This window comes from Delphinapterus leucas, chromosome 10 (assembly GCF_059928025.1).
Source record: "Delphinapterus leucas isolate spDelLeu-1000000601 "Yukka" chromosome 10, BTC_Dleu_Yukka2, whole genome shotgun sequence".
Lineage (NCBI taxonomy): Eukaryota > Metazoa > Chordata > Mammalia > Artiodactyla > Monodontidae > Delphinapterus > Delphinapterus leucas.
Genome location: NC_143138.1, coordinates 87,746,698 through 87,769,147, shown reverse-complemented (window position 1 = coordinate 87,769,147; position 22,450 = coordinate 87,746,698). Strand labels below are relative to the sequence as shown.

General features: G+C 47.4%; 1 protein-coding gene across 1 annotated transcript in view; it reads left to right on the top strand.

Annotated features, from left to right (window-relative positions):
• Positions 1–491: 491 nt before the first annotated feature.
• LOC149748310 (E3 ubiquitin-protein ligase PDZRN3) overlaps positions 492–22,450 on the top strand; it is a 40,567-nt gene continuing 18,608 nt past the window's right edge. The window contains exons 1-2 of the mRNA XM_089919557.1: positions 492–1,686; positions 16,712–16,798. Coding sequence (XP_089775683.1) covers positions 964–1,686; positions 16,712–16,798 — 810 coding nt within the window. The 5' untranslated portion in view covers positions 492–963. The remainder of the gene's footprint in view (positions 1,687–16,711; positions 16,799–22,450) is intronic.

The window sequence follows — 22,450 nt, the reverse complement described above, 5'->3', positions numbered from 1 at the left end:
GTTCTACACTTGTGCGGTTTTTAACGCTGTAAGACCAGCGTTACTTCTTTTGTAATGGGGGGAAATAAGTTTTAAGTACGACGCTCTCTCACAATATTGTACTGATGATTTTTAAAGGGACCGACTTATCAGGGCCCAGCACAGTGCAAGCCACACTTTAGTGCAGACACTTCAGAGGTATTAGGTGAAGTGAACGGAGCCAGCCCGGCAGCTTCTCCCACCCTGGCAGCCGGCGAGCAGCTCTCGTCCCCGAAAACTGGCCCTCGTAGATTCGCCCTCTGCTTCTGGAAACCTTGGCCTGGCAAACCTCCGGGTCCGCTGAACCTCTGGTGGGACCTGTAGTTGCAGGAGCGTCCCGCAGGCTCTGTAACTTTCCCCGGAATGAAATAAATAAATACAGACCGTAAATGCTGAGATAGCGGGCCCCGCGATATTTTTCGCTCTCTGTAATCAGCCGCAAAAAGAGGAGGCAGGGGAGGGTAGTAAAAAGTCGTGATCTGGCCCGGAAGGGGCTCCAGGAAAACTCGTCTGGGCGACAGCAGCACCCTCTGCGCCTAACCTAGTGAGCTTTTCTCGGCTGGCATTTTGTCTCCCATAGCGAAAACTGCAAGAGAGCGGAGTGGAGTTTCCGGAGAGAAAGGCTCAGGCTGGCGTCCTGGGCGGGCCAGTCTCCTTGGCGAGCCTCTGGGTCTTCCTACCCTCCTTCGCCACCCGTCCTCCTCCCTTTTGCAGGGGGCGGGCGGGAGGCAGCCGAGGCAGGATGTGCGTGCGCACGCGCTCACGCAAATACGGCTGAGGAGTTCTGTTCCTCGGGCATTTTCCGAGGAAGTCTGGAGCAGTTAGGCTCAGTCCGGGGAGAGCCAGCGAGAGAGCGGGCGGCGCAGCCGGCGCGTCTCGGCTGCCTCGCAGGGAAGGAGGGGGCGGCCGGCCGCCCGGCGGCGACCCCGGGCCCCGGCCGCCACCATGGGCTTCGAGCTGGACCGCTTCGACGGCGACGTGGACCCGGACCTGAAGTGCGCGCTGTGCCACAAGGTCCTGGAGGACCCGCTGACCACGCCGTGCGGCCACGTCTTTTGCGCCGGCTGCGTGCTGCCCTGGGTGGTGCAGGAGGGCAGCTGCCCGGCGCGCTGCCGCGGTCGCCTCTCGGCCAAGGAGCTCAACCACGTCCTGCCGCTCAAGCGCCTCATCCTCAAGCTCGACATCAAGTGCGCGCATGCGGCGCGCGGCTGCGGCCGGGTGGTCAAGCTGCAACAGCTGCCCGAGCACCTCGAGCGCTGTGACTTCGCGCCCGCTCGCTGCCGCCACGCGGGCTGCGGCCAGGTGCTGCTGCGGCGCGACGTGGAGGCGCACATGCGCGACGCGTGCGACGCGCGGCCGGTGGGCCGCTGCCAGGAGGGCTGCGGGCTGCCCCTGACGCACGGCGAGCAGCGCGCCGGCGGCCACTGCTGCGCGCGGGCCCTGCGGGCGCACAACGGCGCACTGCAGGCCCGCCTGGGCGCGCTGCACAAGGCGCTCAAGAAGGAGGCGCTGCGCGCGGGCAAGCGCGAGAAGTCGCTGGTGGCACAGCTGGCCGCCGCCCAGCTGGAGCTGCAGATGACCGCTCTGCGCTACCAGAAGAAGTTCACCGAGTACAGCGCACGCCTCGACTCGCTCAGCCGCTGCGTGGCCACGCCGCCCGGCGGCAAGGTAGGCACCCGCCGTCCGCCCCGACCCCCTGCCGGGCTCCTGGGTCCCCGGGGCGCCTCCCAGTCCCTTTGGGCACTGGGGTCCCGGGAGCTGCCCGGGAGCATCTCTGCCTCCCTCTTCTGACACTGCTTGCCGGATAGATCACCGTGAGCAAGGTCGGGGAATCGGCCTAAACTTGGGAACTGTGGTCCTTTGACAGATTAGACTCAGGGTGAAGTATAGCTCCAGCAGCTTCAGGGGTTCTGGAAAGACTCAAAGGAATCCACGACCAGCGCAGAGTAAGAATCAGTGTGGCTCCAGAGTCAGAAGTGTGCAAAGGCTGTGCTGCAGACCAGCTGGGTGATCCTGGGGAAGTCGCTTAGCCTCTTTGGAGGTTGGGAAACATGGCTCCTGTACACGTGACCCACAGGATAAGATACTGACACACGGCGTGAGCTATATCCATGCACCCTCAGGAGCTCCAGAAAGAATAGAGGGAGCCCACAGCCCGTGTAGATTAAGTTAAGACTGCCAGAGGAGAGGCCTCTGGAGTAAAAGCTGGATTCCAACCTGGGCTTTGCTGCCAACTAGCCGGCTGACCTTGAGCTAGCAGCTCACGCTCCCTCAAGTTGGAAAGTGTGGCCCTAGAGATGTGACACGGGGGGTGAAACACAGACAGGCTCCTTCTGTAGTATTCCTCCAGGATTGAAAGAATTCCAGAAAGCAGTAAAGGAACCGCCACCAAGTACAAAGTAATAATTGACAGTGAGGCCTCTGGAATTAGAACTGTTCTCGAATCTGGGCTCTTGGCTAAACAGCTGAGTCATGTTGTGGCTTAATCTCCAGGTGCCTCCGTTTCCCTAAATGTAAAATAGCTTGTTTACCCCCTTCAGGGAGAGGACACGTGAAAAGGATCTAGCACGGTGCCTGGTGGAAAGTCAACGCTCAGCAAGTATCCCCTGCACTTATCTTTAACCTCCTCCCCTTGTAAGCCATCCCCTTGTGCTGGGAGTTGGTGAAATTATAACAGCCACCACTACTGGAGGCTTGCTTTGCTCCAGGCCCCGTTCTAAGCACTTCTTCTCAGCTGTTTCCTTTGTAATCAAGTAAGGGAGGCACGTTGCTTCTCGTTCTGTAGGTGAGGAAAACTCAGGACCAGTGAGACGCGGTCAGATGCCTGAGTCACAGCTTCTAGGTGCCAGAATTGGTTTCTGAACCCACAGGTGACCAAGCTCGCGAGCACTATCGTGTTGCCTCCCAATGTAACCACAGGTGCCATTTACTGAGGGTTTATTATGTACCAGAGACTGTGGCAAAGCACTTTGGAGGCATTCCGTATTTAATCCTCTGAGATGAGAAAGCAGGCTCAGGTCATAGAACTCGTTCAGAGCTGGCATTCAGGCTCTACCTCAGTTGTCCACCTTGGGGTGTTTTGACATTTTGGGCCCCAAAATTCTTTGTTATGGGAGGCAGTCCCGTGCATTGTCAAAAAATATATATATATATATTTTGATGTTGGGGGTAGGAGTTTTTATTAATTAATTATTTTTTGCTGTGTTGCATCTTCGTTTCTGTGTGAGGGCTTTCTCTAGTTGTGGCAGGCGGGGGCCACTCTTCATCGCGGTGCGCTTGGGCCTCTCACTATCGCGGCTTCTCTTGTTGCGGAGCACAGGCTCCAGACACGCAGGCTCAGTAGTTGTGGCTCACGGGCCTAGTTGCTCCGCGGCATGTGGGATCCTCCCAGACCAGGGCTCGAACCCGTGTCCCCTGCGTTAGCAGGCAGATTCTCAGCCACTGCGCCGCCAGAGAAGCCCGCATTGTTAAATGTTGAGCGGCATCCCTAGCCTCTACCCACTGGATACCAGTAGCACCGCCCCCTGCCCAGTGGTGCAACCAGAAATGTCTCCATGTGCCGTCACCTGTACTCTGAGTGGGGCACAGTCACAAGATGAGAACCAAGATTTCCCTGATTGCAAAGGCCACATTTTCACCAGCTGGGGAGGGACACGGGCCATTGCTGCTGCCATTCTGGGGAATGTATTTGCCTGAGGGGCCCCCAGGGCCCTGTGTCTGCTTGTGTGCTTTGCCTCTCCCTGCCCTCTCCCAGCCCCCTCTTCCACAGCGCACACCCGGTCTGCCAGTTTTCCGACTCCCCCCTCCCCACCTCCACCCCATCCTGGCCCCTGGCCTGTCTGTCAGCAGCTGGCCGGCTCTGGGCGAAGGGCAAATATTTACAGCTCTGAGGCTCACCCAGGACCGCACAGGCGTACAAAAGACTGGCGTGAGCTTGCGAGTCACCAAAGTAAGGGGCAAAGCTGGGTCTTCAAGCAGGCGCCGGGTTTGGGGTGAAGGAGTTTCCGGAGTTTCTCCTGTTTATGCTGTCATCTGGACTTCCTGCATAGTTTTAAGTGATGCTTATTTATAAATAAGCCATTCACTCCCCCAGAGTTTATACATCATTCATTGTGAAGCTAGTTTATTATTTCTTCTTGCCTTTCTGTTTTCTTTCTGGAGTGTTTGGGTAAACTCCGTCTCGGAATCAAAAATATGATACTTGAATCGAAACTGTGCAAGTTTTTGAAGCTCTGTTGGGTGAGTCAGTTGGCTCATCAGGGGCATTAAGCTTAGGGACAAGATGTTGTTGCTTTTTGAGTTTACAGAGAGAGTTTCCTTCTGGAGTTGGAGCGCTGCTTGGGACTTTTATGGACCTCATTGCTGGGCCTGAGGACAGCCAAGAATGGCCTGGCCTGAAAGCTGCACTAGTTCATTTTTCTGGCCTCAGACCCTGGCTGGTCCCAGCCCAGGCCTTAGGGGGAAGCTCCCTCCTTTTGCCTTTTGGTTAACCCTCAGTGGCCCTTGTGGAAAGCTTCTGCTGTTCCAGCGCCTGCCAGGCGGACCCCTCCCACTGCAAGCCGTTTAAGAACTTGTTTATTTCATTGGCCAGACTCTCTGCTCCTGCTGGGTACTGTTTATGCTCTTCTAAAAAGCAGAAGGATTTATATTGCTTGGAAACTCACATGCACAACACTTTTATTTTATTTTTTAAAAGTCCTATCTATCATTTACCTCTCTGTTACAAGCTGAAGTAGATAAGAAAGACTCAGAAGATTTTTCCATACCCTTTTTTCAAGAGCTAGAACTTGTTCCATAAAATGATCTGGCATTATTTAAATAATATAAGGTTTCGGACTTTTGATACCAGCTGAGCGTTTAGGGTTTGGACCTACTTAGGCATTGTTTCTCCTGCCCTGCAAGGTGAGCTGGAACGGGTCTTCGCAAACCTTCACATGATGGGGATCACCTGGAAAGCTTGTTAAATCGCACATTCTTACCCTTAGAGATTCTGATCCATCAGGGCTGGTATGGGGCGTGAGGTTCTGCGTTTCTAACAAGCTACCAGTTCATGCTGGGCCACCTATCCCATTTTAGGTAGCTACTCAGCTAGACAAAGAGTGTGGGCTCAAGTACAGATATAGATCAACACATGTTGGTCTTCACACAGTTACGATTTTACTGATCATCGTCTGAACATCCCTTGTGAACATTTCGCGGTTTTTTTGGTTTTTTTTTTGTTTGTTTCTTTTTTGCGGTACGCGGGCCTCTCACTGCTGTGGCCTCTCCCGTTGTGGAGCACAGGCTCCGGACGCACAGGCTCAGCGGCCATGGCTCACGGGCCCAGCCGCTCTGTGGCACGTGGGATCCTCCCGGACCAGGGCACGAACCCGCGTCCCCTGCATCGGCAGGCAGTCTCTCAACCACTGCGCCACCAGGGAAGCCCCCTGAACGTTTTTTGAAAGACCAGGGTGAAGTTCTAAAACCCAGACTGCCTAGCAGTTATATGATAGGTAACATGGTCCAGAAAGGCTTCTTGAACCAGTCTGAAGCCTCATCCGGGCTACAACAGACTTGGTGATGCTATGCTTGAGGATGTTAAAGAGTTGGGCTCCCAGCCTCAGTTTCCTACCCTGACTTGTCCACCTGATTCTAAGAACAAAGGCATTCCACAGCAAAAAACTTGTTTGGCTTTCTGGGAAAGAGAAAGTTCTGGGTGTAACTTTCCTTGGAATTGTTGAGAAACTTGAGACCCAGCCTTGATAGCTTCTGCTCTTTTAGCCCTACTTCCAGTCTGTCATTAAATCAGGTGGATTATACCTCTAAAGCACTTCTTGAATCTCTTCATTGCTCTCCAGTCCCATCAGATGATGACCTTGGTCCAAACCAGGGTTTCCTGACCTCAGCACTATTAGAGTCTTGGGGTGAATAATTCTTGGTTGTGTGTGTATTGTGGGGAAGGTATTGTGTGCATTATGGGATGTGTAGCGGCATCCCTGGCCTCTACCTACTAGATGTCAGAAGCATGCCTCACGTCGTGACAGTCACAGATAGCTCCAGACACTGCCCTTGTTCCCTGTGGGACAAAAATCAGCCTTGGTCTCAACCCCCATAATCTCTTGCCTAGATCACAGCTGCTCCCTCTGTGTATTTTCCTGCTCCCCTCCAGTTACCTGGAGCTGGGAATCGTTTCTTAGAAACGTAAATCTGATGTCACTCTTCTTTCAACCTTGCTCTGCCTTGAGTTCCTCTTGGGTGGATATAAGGCCAAGCACACTCTGGGTCCTGCTGGCCTCCACCTGCCTGTGCTCTTCTCCCCTTTAGTCTCTCTTCCCAGGTTCACTGGCTTCTGGCAGGTCCGTGAATATGTCCCTGAGCTCCTTCTTGCCCCTGGGCCTTTGCACTTGCTCTTTTTTCTCCTTGGAATAGTCTTTCCAGTTGCTCATTGTTAGGTAACTGGCAAGTTTTCCAACTCTCCCCTTCTAGCCCCTGCCTTTCTGTCAGCACTTAGGGTTTGCTCCTGACTAGATAACCTTTCTATCCTTCCCATCCCAGCTCAAGCATCACTGCCCGTGGGAAGCCCTCTCTGACCTCACAGACTAGGTCTGGTGCCCTGAGACCCTCACCTTGGTGCTCCGCCTGCATGGCCTTCATCACAGCTGTAACTGAATAATGGGAAGAGCTGTTCATTGTCTGTGAAGGACAATAAAGGAAGGACCATGTGTGTGTTCTTCAGGGCTGCGTATCCCGCCACCAGTTCGATTACCATGTACCCTGTGAACTCTCGATATGTCTTTGTTCAGTGAATACATTCAAGATCGAAGGGGCTGTCTTGTCAGCCATCGAAACTTTTCAGATTGCTAACCAAGAGTGAGCTTGTTAGCGCACTCTTTAAAAAGAACGAGTTTTTCCGTGACCTGCAAGTTAACAAAATTGTTTCCAGGTTTGTGGGAGGCATGCTTTTGTTTCCCCAGATCCATTTGTGTAAACTCCCAAATCCCAGAAACGGTTTTGTCCATTTCAGAACTCCTGGAGATAAGTGAATCTAATAGACAATTGTATGAAAAGGTGTTCCAGATGTCCACACAGTTTGAAATGTATCTATTAGAATGTTCACAGTTCAGTGTCTTTTCTGTTTCTGAAAAGTGTCAGCAAGTGGCCATTCCATGGCGTATCTTACAGAACAGCCCAGTTCAGCTAAAGGAATTGTGGGCTGTTGTGTCCATTTCATTTCAGTGATTTATAAAGAAAATTAGGATTTGGCTTACAAATATGTTACCCAGCTACACTGGCTTGAATGATCTTAACCGAATAATTTGAATTGGGAGCTCTGTTGCCGTTTATCTGTAAGTGATTCTTTCTGAGTCCACAGATGCTGTTTGCTCCTCTGTAAAAATACTTGATGTGAGAGAATCTATTTATAAGGTGGTTTTGTGTTGGCTGTAGACTAAGGAGCTTAAAAGGAAAGGAAGTAACATTCATTGAGTTTAACTGGGTGCCATACACTTAGGGTGCATTGTATATGTACACACATTAGCTTCCCCATCTTATTCATTTGGTAGACCCCTTTCTTTTTTGGTAAGAGAGGAGGATTGTAAAACATTATCAAACAGCTAGGTTAAGGCCAGAAGTTACACAGATTCTAAGTGTAGAGCTGAGATTTGAACTCAGCACCCGACTCCAGGCTGTTACCAAAATAAGAACAGTATTTTCTCCTGAGGCAGAGTCCCCTCCAAAGTCTCATACGGGGTTTCCAAAGGACTCTTACTATACGTGCAAGCACTGTGCAGGTTAGAGATGTGGGTGCATCTTCAGGAAGACTCTGTGAGGTTAGTACCCACAGCCCATTACCCTTCGTATTACAGATGGAAAAAGAGAGCCTCCAAAGATTAAACAGCTTTCCCAGCATCATTTTCTGGCTCCGTTTAGTTGGTCTGATGGCTTCTGGTCCATGGTGATGAGGTGTGTTCACCCCACGCTGTAATTCTTGTTTTCAGAGGTCTGAAAGTATACATGCAGTATAAAACAAAACAGGTTGTGCCTGTGAAAGAGAGTTAGAGGAAGAAAGAGGGGAAGGAAGGAAGGAAGGAAAGGAAAGAAGGAAGGGAGGGAAGGGGAAAGGGAAGAAAAAGAAGAGAAAAGAGGTGGTGTCCTGGATGGAATCACACCTCGTCTCCTTAATTTCGAACCTAGTAAGTTAAAGAGTGGTTGATGGTAGGAAGTAAATGAAATGCTTCCAACTGTGTTCTTTCAGTCCAGCTCCTCACATGCTTACACACTGCGTTTCAGGCGCTGCGATAGGCACCGCTGGGTGCAAAGGGGAACTTGAGCGGCTTTCACCCCTGGATCAGTCAGACACCCACTTGTGCCTTTGAAAACAACACGTCTTGCTGTTCTTTGCTCAGTGAAGCTTTTAGCCGCGGGTCACCTCTGTCCCCCCAGACTAATGGTGTTCTAAAAAGCCTGTTCCAATAAGAAAGGGAAGTGGCGTAACATAATGATTACGCTTGTAAAGAAAATAACTAACAGATGGACCCGAGCGTCCATCTTTCTCCCCTGTCCTGTATGTCTATTTACAGGGAGCCTAAGGGGCGGAGCTGCACGTGGGCCCTGCAGCAGCCCCTTCTCCAGGAGGGGTGGTTGGATGAGCTTTTACCCTGGCAGAGGGGGACGGGTGTGCAGAAATGATTCCTGGGCAGAGGGGTCAGCCCTAGAATTTTGCTGGAAGCTGTTTTCAGGTGCCCTCTGTCTTTGCTGCACGTGGATCAGGAAGGGGGTGAAGCCGCTTTAAGGTTGTGGGTCAGGGTTGGATGTGTCACCAGCAGCTCCAGGGTACCCTGAACTGAGCTGCCATGTGATGAGTATCAGACCCTGGAGTTGGTGACAGCCGGGCTCCTGTGCTCCTTCTGCCTTGTTGTTGAGCATCTCTGGGAGGATCTTCTAACCTCCTCTAAGCCTTAATTGCCTCATCTCCAAAATGGGGTAATGCTAATAGGACTGGCATTAGGGTTAGATGATGAACGCAATGTGCACCAGTAAGGCTTACCAAGCATTTGTTGAACGTTTATTAAGTGAATGTTTATTCAGTACCTATAGGTTTAGGGATGTTCTTCAAGTAAATCACTGAGGAAACGTTAGAAATTGGAGATGGTTTAATAGAGAAGAAGGAAAGGGATTTTTACTCGAAGGATTACAGGCTCGTTGCAAGCCATGGAATGCCCTTGGGTGACCAGAATCTCTGTCTTTCTCTTCTCTGACTGCTTGTCAGTGCTGGAAACTTTGTGAGAGAGGGATATTCAAGTCAATTTCACTGCATCTGGGTAGCAACTCTGAGCTAAGGTGTAAAGGAGGAGGCTAAAGGCGCGAATAAGATGAGGTTACTGTGTGTTTACCTGAATTTATAGTCTTCCAACTGCAGTTAACAAAGGTAAAGAGGGATGGGCCAGGCCAAGCCCCCACCTTCCTGTAAGTGACAATGTAGGGCTTCGCAGCTGGGTAGCCTTTGCTCTGTTGCCGATTTGGACAAGAAAATGCTCCAGGGTAGTTGGATGATCCCATTTCAAAAACTGAAATCACCTTGTAGTCCGTCAAGTGGAAACGTGAAAATGCTGCAGCACCTTGATTCGGTTTGTTGTCGTCCGTATGTTGGTGAAAGCGTCGCTTGTGGGCATTCACCAGAAAAACAGCTGAGCGGATGATAAAAATGAGAGATACAGACGTGAAGTCAAACTCATGGAAATAGAGAAGTAGACTGAGGGATTTCTTAGGTTATCTAAATATAGCAGCAGATTTAAAATATGTGTATATTTTTGGCCTCGGGCAGCACTGACAATCTTAATGTCTTAGGTTATTTTTCAGAAACATCTTCTTTGGCTGTGGATGAATATATCCCGTTCTGTAGATATTATGGCTCCATAAAAGCTATACCTTTGCTCCTTTCTGCCAGTTTCCCTTGCCCTTTGTCTCTTTTCATCCTCTCCGCACCTATTCTGGTGACAGATAAACGCTGCTAATACTTCAGTTGACTGTCTCATCCGTTTCCAATTCATTTTCAAGCATCATTCCCACGACTGCCTTCAGTCTTAGACTTGAACAGTTTTCCCCTTCTGTTCTTCCTCCAAGAATCCCTTCTTTTAGAACTGAAGTTGGAATTACAGGGAGGGCTTGGTCCAAGCTGCTTCCTCATTAAAAACATAGTTTGACCAACGAAGAGGACAGAAACATCTTGGTGCAGGGAGAGAAGGCATCCCCATTCTCTTTAGGACAGAATTTCTGGCAGCCATCTCTGCCTCCTGGTCCCCCCAGCCCCGCCCCTCCACATTTTTGCGCTCGCTTGTCACTAGTCAACAGACAGAGCTGTTTCCCAGCTGTGCGAGTCTCTGGGAGCTTTGCATAATCTGAGGCTGAGAGGTGTTGTGTCACCCCAGATACACAGACTAGTGGTCAGTCAATTACAGTTCTCACAACCCGCCGGGCAGCTTTCCAGTCTAGCCCGTTCTCGGCTACAAGTCCCACAACAGCAATAATCAAGGAACACCCGTCACTGGGCAGAAAGGAGTTTTTAGAAAGAATCCACATTGACAGCGGCCTGATGGACTTTGGGGGCTGCCACACCGCTTAGGAGATGGCTGGCGTCCAAGCTTCTGAGGCTGGATTGTTCGGAGGAGAATAGTGACAGAGTGATGCTGAAAGGAAGAGGGACTCTACCATAGAAGACAGTTTGCATTCTTGGACTTAAAAACAGCCACCATAAGGTGTCTTTTTGACAAAGTACATTTGAGTTCTGCTTTTTCGCTGTGGCTTTTATCCGCCCCCCCCCCCCGCCCAAAATTCTTGTCCAGTTAGACCTTGAATGGAGCAGGTTACAAATTGGGTGATTTTAACACTCATCGGTAGTTACATGTTTGAATATGATAGCCAAGCTTATTTTAAGCAGAATCTAGTGTATGTTCCTGAACTTGGAGCTTCTATTTCTGCTTGTAACTTACTGGCTGTGGATGGCTCATGCCACACCCACTTCTCCAGGGTTACTCTCTCTCTGCCCTTTCTCAATCCTAAAGACCTAAGCATCTCCCAAGGAGACCCTACACTTCACTAGGGGCCTGACTGTCCACTAGATTTGGATTCTGGGGTAGAGACAGGGTGCTGAGCATCTGTTAGAGCTTTGTGCCCCTTCTCCCAAGAAGGCAGTGCTGGCACTGGACTCCAGAATATGAAGGCATCTTCCTTCTCCATCCCCCACCCCGGGCTCTTGGTGAGAGCGCCTCTCCCTCCTGAGTCCTGGCTCCGGAAGGGAAGAGACCCTGCCATTCAGGAAGAGGGTGGCTCTAGGAAAAGCTGCCAAGGAGGTGCTATCTCATTTCCATTTTTGTTGTTTCTTTTGTTTTCTTTTTGTTTTCTTCCCAGCCCATCAAGACTCACTCATCCGATAGAACTGGGAGGTGTCCAAGTGTCTCAGCAAATACCTGGGTATCCTGTGCCCCACACTCCTCCCTCCACTGTCCATATCCAAGCCCACACTTCCTTGGACTTGATGTTTCTCCTGTCCTGTTGCGAGCCACCATCTGTTCCCCCACCCCGTTTGCTCCCAGGGCCATCTCCCTCCAGGCCTGGGCCGGTGTCCGATTTCCCCTCCCCGTGCCTCACAGCCGTCTGATCAGCACCCTTTGCCCGTGCCATCTCCGTGCCCCCGAAGGTCCACGCCGAGCTGCTCCCCTCGTGTTCTTTATCATGTCTCTCTCCCACTACCTCCAGGATAAAATCTGTCTCCTGGCACTTGTGCAGTCCTCCAAGAATGTGTTGCTCTTTTTCCAGACTTGGGGAAAGGAGGAACGTGCAGGTGGATGTAATAGCTCCTATCAGATGGCCAGATGTTGGGATGAATGTACAACTGTCTTTATTTCCTTAACTTCAGGCCTCAGCTCTCCCAAACTTGCTGTAGACTAAGTTAACTTAGGATTAGACATTCTTCATTTCCAGATTTTTGTAGCAGAGTCATTTATGTGGTTAAACAGCACCATGGCCTCATTGCTGAGATGTGCTAGTGTCCGGCCCACCCTGTGCTCTGCTTGTGTTTGGAACCCTTGCTATTGGCCAGGCCTTGTACGGGGGCACTAGGCAGTGATAGTCTATCTCATTCATGTTTCAAGAAGAAACCATTATTATCCTCATTCTAAGAATGAGGAAACTCAACTCAGGTTCTGACTGTGAAGTCCAAGATCTTAACCATCACCCTGTTCCTGTCAAAGGTATAGTATTCTTATGACACCCTTCAGGGTATAATAGATACTCTGATCTTTGCCACCGTTATTGCATAGTCCAAAGAAGCCTTGCTTAAAACTCTGATTACAAAGCTAATTAGATGTCTAATCCTTCATGACATTTTAATGTGAAAGCCGTGTCTTTTAAGGCAAAGGAATTTAGGGTAGGGTGCACACGTTTACCAGCCCAGGAGGGACAGCATGGGTGTTGGAGTCCTGTGGACCTGGGTTCCAACCCTGCCCCTCCCTCTTGGACCCACGTGATCTTCAGCAAGTGTATGCATTTCTGGAGCCTCAGTTTCTCAGGTGTAGAGCATTGATACAATACGTGCCTCCCAAGGCCAGTGCTACGGTTATTCAGTTGTTTTTGTGAAACAGAGCTCTTTCTTTTTTTTTTTTAATTGGTATATATATATTTTTAAAATTTTATTTCTTTATTTATTTATTGGCTGTGTTGGGTCTTCGTTGCTGCACGTGGGCTTTCTCTAGTTGCGGCGTGCAGGAGCTACTCTTCGTTGCGGTGCGCAGGCTTCTCATTGCCGTGGCTTCTCTTGTTGTGGAGCACGGGCTCTAGGCGCACGGGCTTCAGTAGTTGTGGCACGCAGGCTTCAGTAGTTGTGGCTCACAGGCTCTAGAGCGCAGGCTCAGTAGTTGTGGTGCATGGGCTTAGTTGCTCCATGACAGGCGGGATCTTCTCGGACCAGGGCTCGAACACACTTCCCCTGTATTATTGGCAGGCGGATTCTCAACTACTGCGCCACCAGGGAAGTCCTCGTTCCCTTCTTTTACTATACCAAGCCACTGAGAAAGTTTCAAAGCATGGGCTCTGATAAACTACCAAAACACAGCAGTATAGGTTAAATTTTCCTTTGGATGAACAGTGTCACTTATTAACATAATGTCTGTGAGCAGCCGGGAACACAGTATTGATGAGAGCCTTTATCCTTATTCCACTTGTTCATCTCTTCACTCAGTGCGATATAATTGAATGAGACTCATTTAAATGCCCTGGATCTGATGCGTTTTGAACCCAGGAACAGGTTAAATAATTAAGCAGGAAGTAAGGTTAACCTGTTAAACGTGGTGTTGTGTGAAGCCTGGTGTTTAAATTCTCTATTATTTCTTCTGAAGAATGAGAAATTCAATGAAAGTATTGATAGTTAAGGTTGCTTGTGAGAAGGGGAGTGGAAAGGAGATATCAGGATCAAGCTCGGGGTGTCGGAGAAAAGGAAATGACCTTTGATCATTAGATGGAGAAATGAAAGGAATTCGGCTCAGACAGAGCTTTTCTCTTCTCTGTCATTGCTCCCGGTATCATGTGTTGAATCTTCCACATGATGGCTCAGTCCTGTAAATTAGTCCTAAAATAGGCAATGTCACCTAAAACCTGTGTCTGTCCGTCCTGGACAACAGACTGGGTCAAGACGCTTCTAGAAAAGGAGAACCTCCTTTCTTTCTTCCCTGGGATTGATTGCATCTGGCAAGGAGGTGTAGACAGTTAACTTGATTGTTCTTTGCACATTGCTATTTGGCTGAGGAATCTGATTTCAGGCATCGTCTCAGTTGGTCTCCACTGTCCCTGGAGAGAGATCTCTGAGTTTGGGACCAGACCTAGGTGTCTTTGGGCATCTCAGGTTGGGTCTTCTGGAGATAAATAGTTCACTAAAGCGTTTGGAGTTCTGTTCTGAAACTGGTTTCCTGGGTAAGACCTCCTATGATGAGTTCCTTTGTGGAACTTTTTGGAACTCCAACAAGGGAACGATCTTAGGCGAGACCAAATATGTTGCTAGTCTACGTGGCACTCTTTTCTATGTTCCACACGAAAAGGGAGTTAGTGTAGACAGTAATTAAGGTCTAGAATGGGAGATCATTGGTTTAAATCCCAGCTTGACCTCTTACTAGCTCTTTGACAAGGGACAGCTTTCTTTCTTGTTCTCGGTCAGTCTTCCCACCTGTATCATGAGGGTGGTAATAGTGCCAGTTGATAACATTGGTTGGATTATTAAATAAAATAAAGCACTTAAGTGCTCAATATAATTTCTGGCACATGAAGAGCCAATAAAGGTTAGCTGTTATCATTGTTAATGCAATGCAATGAGATATCTTTATTTTTCTTTCATTTTTTAGAAGAATAAATAGTTGTCACAGTCGATTTAAAACTGGTCTGTTTTAATCATTTGGCTGTGCATTCTCCTTTGTGCATCATTTGAGCTTGTTCAACCAGAGACATCTGCCTTGGATTACTGTGTGACTGTACAGTGTCTATCCTTGATTAGTTATGAAAGCCAGAAATGTAAGATATGTATGATAACTCCCTCAAATTCCCATGTATGTCTAACTTTTTCACCTCTCTAAGATAACAAAGCAAGAAATGGAGTTAGCAACATTTTCTGTTTCCAAGGCAGAAAGATATAAACTCTTTCAGTTTGCACATCATTGTATTTACATCTCAAAACTATTAGGGTGATTCTGAAGTTTTATTCTCTTAACAGCAGTGAATATTGTTGCCTCTTCTCTTGTTGCAGGTCAAATGAACAATAAAGATTGATAGCATTGATAGATGCTCTGGGTGGTGGTGCTGTGAATAGGACTTTTTTTTTTTTAAGTTCATAAATAGGTTGTCATTACTGAGGCTCTGCTGTTTTTTTATTAAAGTACAGTAGCTTGATAGAGGCTCGCTTCTTTTATATTTACCTACTGTATTTTCTGCATTGAGTAAACGACGCTGCAGAAATGAAGATTTTGTTGTGTTCTTATAGGACACCCAGTTCTTTCATCGGAAACTGCTTTTTTCTACTAATAAATTATCATTTTTGTTTTTACAGGGTTTTAGTAATTGATGCTAAGGCTTCTATGACATTTTTGAAAATATTTTGAATTCTGCTATACATGAACTAGTCATGAGAAACAGCCGTTGTTGCTAAGAACTTTAAGCGCTTGGAGATAGTTTTACACATTAAGACCCGTTAGGTTTTTTTTTTAGAAACTTTAATCTTTATTTATTATTTATTTATTTATTTATTTATTTATTTATTTATTTAATGTCTTAGGTCGTGCCCTGCCCAGCATGTGGGATCTTAGTTCCCTGAACAGGGGTTGAACCTGTGCCCCCTGAATTGGGAGCATGGATTCTTGACCACTGGACCACCAGGGAAGTCCCTGAGACCCATTAGTCTTTAGTGTGTGTGTGTGGCTGTGTTACATACAGTTTTCCTCGCCAAATATGGAACAGTGTTTTACATTGACAACTATAGCAATAAATGAAGCAGTGCTCCAGAAAAACCACTGGGCCCTGCACAGTTGGCAAGAGTGGTTTTCTTTGCCACCGTGGAGGTCGAATAAGATATTTGCATTCATGTCATTCACATGTTGCCATTTGTTTCCCCAGCAGAAGTAGAAAGCGCAGGTTTCATCAGGAAGCAATAAATATCAGAATAAAACCTCTTTGTGATGAGCTGTCAGTGCTGTTTTTGAGAAGCGTGAAAAACAGTACCGCATTTAAATGATACCCTGTTTAAACAGAAAACAGGAGTGAAGCAATTGTAAATTTATAGCCAGTACATGTGGAGTTTTGCATACCATTCAGGTAGTTGGAACTGTTTCAGAGGTGTATCAGCAAGTTTAATATTTATGTCTAAGCCTATTAAGTGATAGTTTGCGCAGAAGGTTAAATCTATTTTTATTTATCTGTTACTTGAGAGTGTTAGTTGGGGTGCCCTGGCATCTCCATCCTGTTTGACTGTTGAACGTTGCGCCTCTGAGACCTGCTGGGGCCATTTCTGCTTGGTTGATTTAAAGGGGCTCACGTGGACCCCCCCCCACCTTAAACAGAGTGTTTTCTGTTGAACACTCTGCATCCTCTCAGGACTGGACAGTCATTACTTTGTGAAAATGGCCCCTCTCCCCTTTTCAGTAAGATTCAGGATTTTTCTTTTTCCCACCCATGTTTGCATCTGACTTTTCAAGAGCCATTTCCCCCCAAGTCTCCCAAACACAGATGACTACTGATGGGCCGTACGTGCACACAGACTTCCGAGGGGATTGCTGTTGGAACCTTTCATGACATAACGTGAATGCTGCTGTTGACAGTGGTTGAGAAACAGACAGACAGTAGTCATCTAGACAGGCAGCTTGCGCTGGACTGGCCATAGGAAAGATGCGTTTGCAGACCAAGGTGTCACTGAGAGGAAATATTTATTACACGTGTCTGGACATCTCCACATGTTCTTAAGTGATTCCTCCAGGGTTAGATGGTATCAAGAAATGTTTGTAACCTCTTCAGCACAGGACAGAGTTTCATCATGGGCCCCCAAAGTTCTCCCTGGTTAAACTTCCCTAGAGACATAGGATTTTTAACGCTCAGCAGCCCATGAGTCCAATTAGATAGAAAGAAAATTCCTTCCATTTTTTTCGCTGTTTGTAAATAAAATTTTGAACTCATTTGTTCCCTGCAGGGTGAAGAAACAAAAAGCCTGACTCTTGTCCTGCATCGGGACTCCGGCTCCCTGGGATTCAATATTATCGGTGGCCGGCCGTGTGTGGTATGTTAATTGCTGAAATGGGTTTTTCTTGTCCCTAATGCAGCTGGAAGAGGGGTCAGGGTTTGGGGGGCGAGGGGTAGGAGACCTTGGTCACTTCATTCTGCTCTTATTAGAGTTAATTGTGTATCTAACATCTTCACGCTCAGGGATTTTTATTATCTTATTTTTTTACTGAAGCATAGTTGATTTACAGTGTGTTAGTTTCAGCTGTACAGCGAAGTGATTCCGTTTGGGGGATTTTTATTTCATTGTGGTCTCAATGTAGCATTGTCCTAGTCATACAATAGCTCATCTTAGCTGTTTAGCTTTGGGGATGCGTGTCTGGTTGGGTAGCAGTTGAGCTGAGGCACGTCGCGTGAGACATGTGCAGTTGCACGGAGTGACTTTGCTAGACTGGGGGCTCTGAGACTGGCCGTGTGATCGGGGCTTCTGCTCTGTCTGCCCTTCATCAGTCAGGGGCAATTCCCCCATTTGTGGCATAGTGCATCCCATGCTCTTTCTTCCCTCTGGAGCTGTTCACCCCATTCATAATGATCCTCTCCTCCAGCAAGGAGAGACTGAATTCAAATCTGTCAATTTAATTGCAAAGAAAATGTCTGCTAAGAGGGCTCGGGGGGGCGGGCAGAGGATGTGTTTTTGGATCTCACCTTTCACGCTGGATTGCCCGAGTATGTGTCATCTCTTGCTGTTTTTTTGGGCTGACCCTTTCCTTGTTTGTTAGCTTTGAAGGAAGATTGTCAAGGGAAGGGAAAAGAAAATCAGATTCACTCATTCAACAAATAAGTATTGAACACAGGCTGTTTGCTAGGGGCTTGGAGATACTGGCCAGGGAGACTGGGTCCCTGTGGTCATTGAGTTTATGTCCTGGGTGATATTGGGCAAGAAACAAGTAAATACAGTAATTACAGATGGGAGAAGTACAATGAAGGGTAAAAAGTGGGAGGATGGCATGTGGTAGCCACCGAGGAGCAACAGCCATCATTGGCTAGAGTAATCAGGAAAGAGAAGAAGGGATATTAAGGCAAATCCTAAAGGATAAGAAGATGTCAGCCATCCAGCTGTGGTTAATGTTTGCCCCCCTCCTTCTTGGAGCTCAAGTCCAGATGGAGGAACTGATGAGTTAGGAGAGGAAAGCACTGTTCTCACTGATACAGGCTGTGCCTGGGTCCCGCTAAAGATGCCTGGGGGCAGTGGAGTGGGGGGGCCGTTAACCGTAGGGAAGGAGGCCTCCTGGGGCAGGGCCATTGGAGCTGGGTTCTGAAGGATACGTAGGAGTTTGCTGGATCAGAGGGTCCATATATAATACATTTAGTTGAGCAGTCTTAACTGTAAAAAAATATATATATATTGAGCATATTTAGTTAGCTACAGATTATAAATATATTGACTACTGAACCAATGTTACCTGTCTTATAAAAGTTACATGCAAAAGAGTCATTTTAAATTATGAAGTTAAAATATGAATATGATTTTTAAAATGCTTTTTTGTCATTCCAATGTGTTGCATTGCAAGTACCCATCTTTGAAGACCACTGAGCTAAAAGAAAGTGGACGGACCCAGGGAAGCCCAGACAAGGGCAGGAACAGAGTTGAGGGGTGGCAGGAAGTGGTCAGGAGGAGGCTGGAGAAGCACAGGCGGGTTATGATTAAATTCCCTTTGCTTTTAGCCAAGGCCACATTTTCTTGCAAGAAACTTCCACACCGTTTATTGCAAGAAGTGACAGCTTAGTTGTAGGTGATACGTAGTCATTAAAATGATGAACTAATACATTATCTGCCTTATAAAACATACTTAAAAAAGCACACTTCTAGACAATGAGGAGAACGAAGGTGGGCAGGGGTAGGGGCCGGTCCCACTTGGCTGGGCCCCAGCACTGTGCACACACCCTTGTGTTCCTCCCATCGTCTCGAGGGGTTTCTTAAGAAACTAACATTGTGGGCTTCCCTGGTGGCGCACTGGTTAGGAATCCGCCTGCCAATGCAGGGGACGTGGGTTTGAGCCCTGGTCCGGGAGGATCCCACATGCCGCGGGGCAACTAAGCCCTTGCGCCACAACTACCGAGCCTGCGCTTTAGAGCCCGTGAGCCACAGCTGTTGAGCCCGCGTGCCACAACTACTGAAGCCCACGTGCCTAGAGCCTGTGCTCCGCAACAAGAGAAGCCACCGCAATGAGAAGCCCGCGCACAGCAACGAAGCGTAGCCCCCGCTCGCTGCAACTAGAGAAAGCCCGTGCGCAGCAACAAAGACCCAACGCAGCCAAAAATAAATAAATAAAATAAATTTATAAAAAACAAACAAAAATCCCAGCAGGGTTTTCCTGACACCCATTTAAAAAAAAAAAAAAGGAAACTAACACTGTGTCAGGCTGGGACTTTTCACTTTCCCCTTTTTCCAGTTGACTCAGGTCCTAGATGGCATGTCCCGCTGCTACTCTGATTCAGTTCTTGCTGCCAGGGGTCAGGCTCTCCAGCTCTGGGAGGGCGTGAGGGAGCCAACTGGGGCTTGACTGGCTCAGTAATTGTCCCTAGGAAACACCAGGACCGGACGGACCCAAGTTCTCCAACTTACCATCAAGAACGTCTTTTGCCGTTTGGCACAAATAACAGAGAGTTGACTGTACTTGTTTTTTGTTTTTTTTGTTTTTTTTTTTTTGCGGTAGGCGGGCCTCTCACTGTTGTGGCCTCTCCCGTTGCGGAGCACAGGCTCCGGACGCGCAGGCTCAGCGGCCATGGCTCATGGGCCCAGCCGCTCCGCGGCATGTGGGATCTTCCCGGACTGGGGCACAAACCCTCGTCCCCTGCATCGGCAGGTGGACTCTCAACCACTGCGCCACCAGGGAAGCCCTGTACTTGGTTTTTGTTCATAATTTTTATTCCTCCTCTCCATACCCATCATTGCTAGTTTTAAGAAACAACTACCGTAAACGAAGATGCATTTCACTTTTAGATGTTTTAGAAGTTTCTGCAGCCAAAAGCGCCCAAACTAGGAAGATCTCTTCTGCACACACCAAAGCGTATATAGAAGAAGGGAGCCTGATGTTTGCAAAATGCCTGAAATGGAGAGGCAAGCCTACGGCTTGACAATTGTTGGACAGCCCACTATGGGAAAGCCCGAAAAGATGGTGTTTAGTTTCCGCACCTCCCCAGGGGTGAAAGGATGCTTCCAGCCTCACTAGAATGCAGTTGTTGTTTTTTATTTTTCTCAGACTTACCAAAGAACATGTTTTAGGTCATTTTCTTTTTCCTTTAAAAAAAGTGATTTAAGCACAAACCAGACTCAATTTTGTAGCGTTCAAAAGTGTTCTCAGTTTATGTGGTCTTTCTGCAAGAACTCCATGCATGGCCCTGGGGAGGAAGATTGAATTCCATATGCATGTGTTTGCCGTTGTGTTTTTAAAAACTTGTCCTGATTAGCAGAAACAGCAAAGGGAAACCTAAATGGATTCTTCACTGTTGCCTGGAAATCTGGCAGGTCATTGAGAACATGCTAAAAAGCCAGCATAAGCAACAATGCGCACTCGTTGTCAGTTACTGGAAGTAGAACGCCGTGCGAATGACGTGTGTGTTTCCCAAGGAATTCCTGTGTTGGATGCTTGGTTGGGTTGTGACATAAGCGCAGCCGGGGGCTCTGACATAAGGCTTTTCATTGCATGATGCAGTACGTGATGCTCTTAGCAAAATCATATCACCCATTCATGAGTGCTCGTATCCCTAAAGAAACAGCCCCCAGTCTGGTGTATCAGACCTTTACCTTCAGCCTTTGGCAAATATACTTCATTGTCAGGCACCCCTGGGATGAAAACAGTCCCTTTCATTTTTCTGTTTCTCAAGCCAACAAAAGCAAACAAATCCTAATTCATCTTGGTTCACCTTGGTGCATAGCTCTACCTTAAAATGTGTTAGGAGAGGAGCCAACAAACAAAGACTAAAGAGATGGCTCTTAAGAGAAAAGTGTCGCTATCAGGGATGGGCTTGATTGGTTTTTTCTTTATTTTGTGCTTTCTGTATTTTTTGAATTCTGTTACCATCCCCTACCACTGTCTTTATTTAAGCTCAGTTGTGGTGTTTGCTCTTGCCTCTTGCTCTCTGATTTTTGCTTGGACTTTCTGATGCTCCTTAAGAAAAATGACTTGTGTACGATGTATTTTTCCGCAAAACAAGCCAAAGCCCAAATCCCATCCCCTTTTTTCCCCCCTTCCTCCCCAGCCAAGAAATGCAAAACAGTTAAATCAGAGTAAACACAGATCTGTTTTCATTTGATACATTGACATCATCCCTTAGGGAAGTCAAGCTTGTCCATAAATCCTGGTCCATTGAGACTCTTCAGGTTCCTCTAGTGGAATATTCCCATAGCCTGGAATGTTGGAATTCATGTGTATTTTTGAGACTTTTCTCAATGGGAGACAGCATTGCACTTAGAGCTTGTATAAGAGAATCAACCTATCCTTAGTTTGAAAGTGACCTATGTCACTCTTTAGCTGTGTGACCTTAAGTAGGTTACTTAACCTCTCTGTCTCAGATTTTTTCCATCTACGAAATGAATAATAATATTACATACCAGTTGTGGTTATTATGAGGATTAAATGGCGGACAAAGTACGCTCACTACGTACTTGGTACCTAATGTGTGTTCAGTAAATAGAAGCTGTTGCACTGCTTTGTATCTGATATAGGCACGTAGGGAGCTACACAGATGCCTTGGGAGTCGTGCATCATTAGTAGTGGCTGTGAGAGAGAAAGGAGGCTCATAGAAATTCAGACAGTGAAGGCCTGAGCGGAGTGCTGTGATGCTGGCCAGGGGTGCCTTTGGGGGCCGGTTGATCCAGCACAACACCCACAGACTTGCAGACCCTTCTGTCTTGGAAGAGTGTTGATAGAATCCAGATGGCAGTGAGAGACTTATCTTTGTCTTGTGGGGATAAATGTTGGGAAAAACACTTAAGGTTCATTTTTGCTTGTGATTTTGGGGTCTTTTGAATCATATCTATAACATTATATAGTGTGTCTGTGTGTCTTTGTGAGAAGCGGGGGAGGGAGGGGAGAGAAGAGGTGGAGAATGTGCATTTTCCCACCCTTGGACACTGATGTTACACTTCAAGGGGTAGATGGAACCACTTTAAAGCCATGTCTCTCCTTCTTTAGAATATAGGTTTGTTTTTGTTGTTGTTTTGCAGTTTAAAGAGGAAAATGTTGTATTTTCATAATTATTTTTTAACAAATGGAATTTGGTGTATTTGCATGTAGAGAAATTAGTAGTGAAGTAGATCTTATGGCGTTATGTCAGGGAACTTGCCATGATGGTAGATTTTGGAGTTTTTGTGGAACATCCTGAACTTACTTCCCAAATGCTTTTTGTTTGGAAACAACACATGCTTTTGCCATTGCATTTATAAATCCATCTGTTAATCACGAGAAATTTAATCCACACACTTGGAGAGCATTCATCCCAGTGCTATTTGGAAAGAAGTTCATGAACAAGCTGTGAGGGTTTTTTTTTTTTATGAGTTTGTTGGAGCTTTTTGATTTTAAATAAAGGGAGGACTTTGAGCATGGAGCTGTCTTCTTTCCCAGAAAGTTTCAGTCTGGACTTTGAAAGATCTAAAGGAATTCAAGAAGATTGGAGATCAGAATTTATTAGGAAGGGGGAGGGGTCG